Source organism: Protobothrops mucrosquamatus, unplaced genomic scaffold (assembly GCF_001527695.2).
Source record: "Protobothrops mucrosquamatus isolate PMUCROS unplaced genomic scaffold, P.Mucros_1.0 scaffold30541, whole genome shotgun sequence".
Classification (NCBI taxonomy): domain Eukaryota; kingdom Metazoa; phylum Chordata; class Lepidosauria; order Squamata; family Viperidae; genus Protobothrops; species Protobothrops mucrosquamatus.
In genome coordinates this window covers 1-1441 of record NW_015416282.1, presented here as the reverse complement: position 1 = coordinate 1441, position 1441 = coordinate 1, and the positions used below count along the sequence as shown (strand labels likewise).

The following is a 1441-nucleotide window of genomic DNA, read 5'->3' as shown; positions in this document are numbered from 1 at the left end:
TTTGATGATTTGTGGACTTCAACTCCCAGAATTCTCCAGCAAGCATTCGTTTACTCTCTTGTAATCCCTTCCTCTGCAATCTCTCCGCTTTAGTAGGAGGAAAAAAACAACAACCCAGGCATGGCTGACTGAGGAATTCTGGGAGTTGAAGTCCACAAGTCATAAAAGGGCCAAGTTTGAAGACCCCTGCTCCAGGTCCTCAATGGAGGTCAGTCTTCCTTCCTTCCTTCTCAGATCTGCAGCTGATCCCACCGTCGCCGGTTAAAGGACATAGAAGTCATTGTTATTGGACACCTCGGCAAACCTCTGGCGACCGAGAGGGGCCCCCTGGGACTCCGGAGGATTCTTCTTGCCATTCTTCTGGAGGTGGACCCCCACAGAGTCTCCCAGCAGCGGCCTCTGGCACGGCCTCTCCTGCTTGGGCTTGGCTACCGCTTGGCCGGGGCTCTTGAGATGGCGCTTCTCCTTGGAGGAGGCCACGCAGCAGCGGCAGGCCAGGAACGGCTTGGGAGGCGGTTTGCTCTTCCTTCTGGGCAAGGAGGCAAGCCCTCTTTGGACGGGGACCCCCTTGGGCTTCGCGGGGGGCCCTTTCAACCGGCTCCTCTTCTTCTGGACCGGGTCCAAGCTGGTGTCCGAATGCGAGGAGCAGCTTTCGTTCCAGGCGGCGTTGCCGCAGGCGCTGAGACTCCGGAGAGGCAACGCTAGACGTAAGGCTTTCCAGAACTTGGAACCCACGTGGTTGGACCTCTCGCCCTTCCAGATCACGAAGGCCACGGATTCCTTCAGCTGCTGGATGCTTGGGTGGGCTTGGGGCAACGGCTGGTACTCCAGCACCACCAACTTGGTGGCAATGTTGTTCTGGCAGAGGAGACCTAGCTTGAACTCCAGAAGGCTGATGCTCTTCTCCAGGAGATAGTCGGGGCTCAGGACCACGATCATCTTCCGGCTTTTTTGGATGAAGTCGAAGATGGCTTCGGTGAGGTCTAAGCGGAAGAGGGAAAGGCGAGTGGTTAGAGCAGGAGAGCCCAAATCGTGACAGCGTCTTCCAATATCTGAGGGGCTGCCACAAAGAATAGAATAGAATAGAATAGAATAGAATAGAATAGAATAGAATAGAATAGAATAGAATAGAATAGAATAGAATAATGGAATGGAATAGAATAGAATGGAATAGAATAGAATAGAATAGAATTAATATAATAATAGAATAGAATAGAATAGAATAGAATAGAATAGAATAGAATAGAATAGAATAGAATAGAATAATGGAATGGAATAGAATAGAATGGAATAGAATAGAATAGAATAGAATAGAATAGAATAGAATAGAATAGAATAGAATTAATATAATAATGGGATGGAATGGAATGGAATAGAATAGAATAAAATAGAATAGAATAGAATAGAATAGAATAGAATAGAATAGAATTAATATAATAAT

General features: G+C 47.5%; 1 protein-coding gene across 1 annotated transcript; it reads right to left on the bottom strand.

Annotated features, from left to right (window-relative positions):
- Window positions 1-261: 261 nt before the first annotated feature.
- Window positions 262-939, bottom strand: LOC107302160. Its single transcript, XM_015831276.1, has one exon. It carries the CDS (start codon window positions 937-939, stop codon window positions 262-264), a length of 678 nt encoding a protein of 225 aa, XP_015686762.1.
- Between the last annotated feature and the right edge of the window lie 502 nt (window positions 940-1441).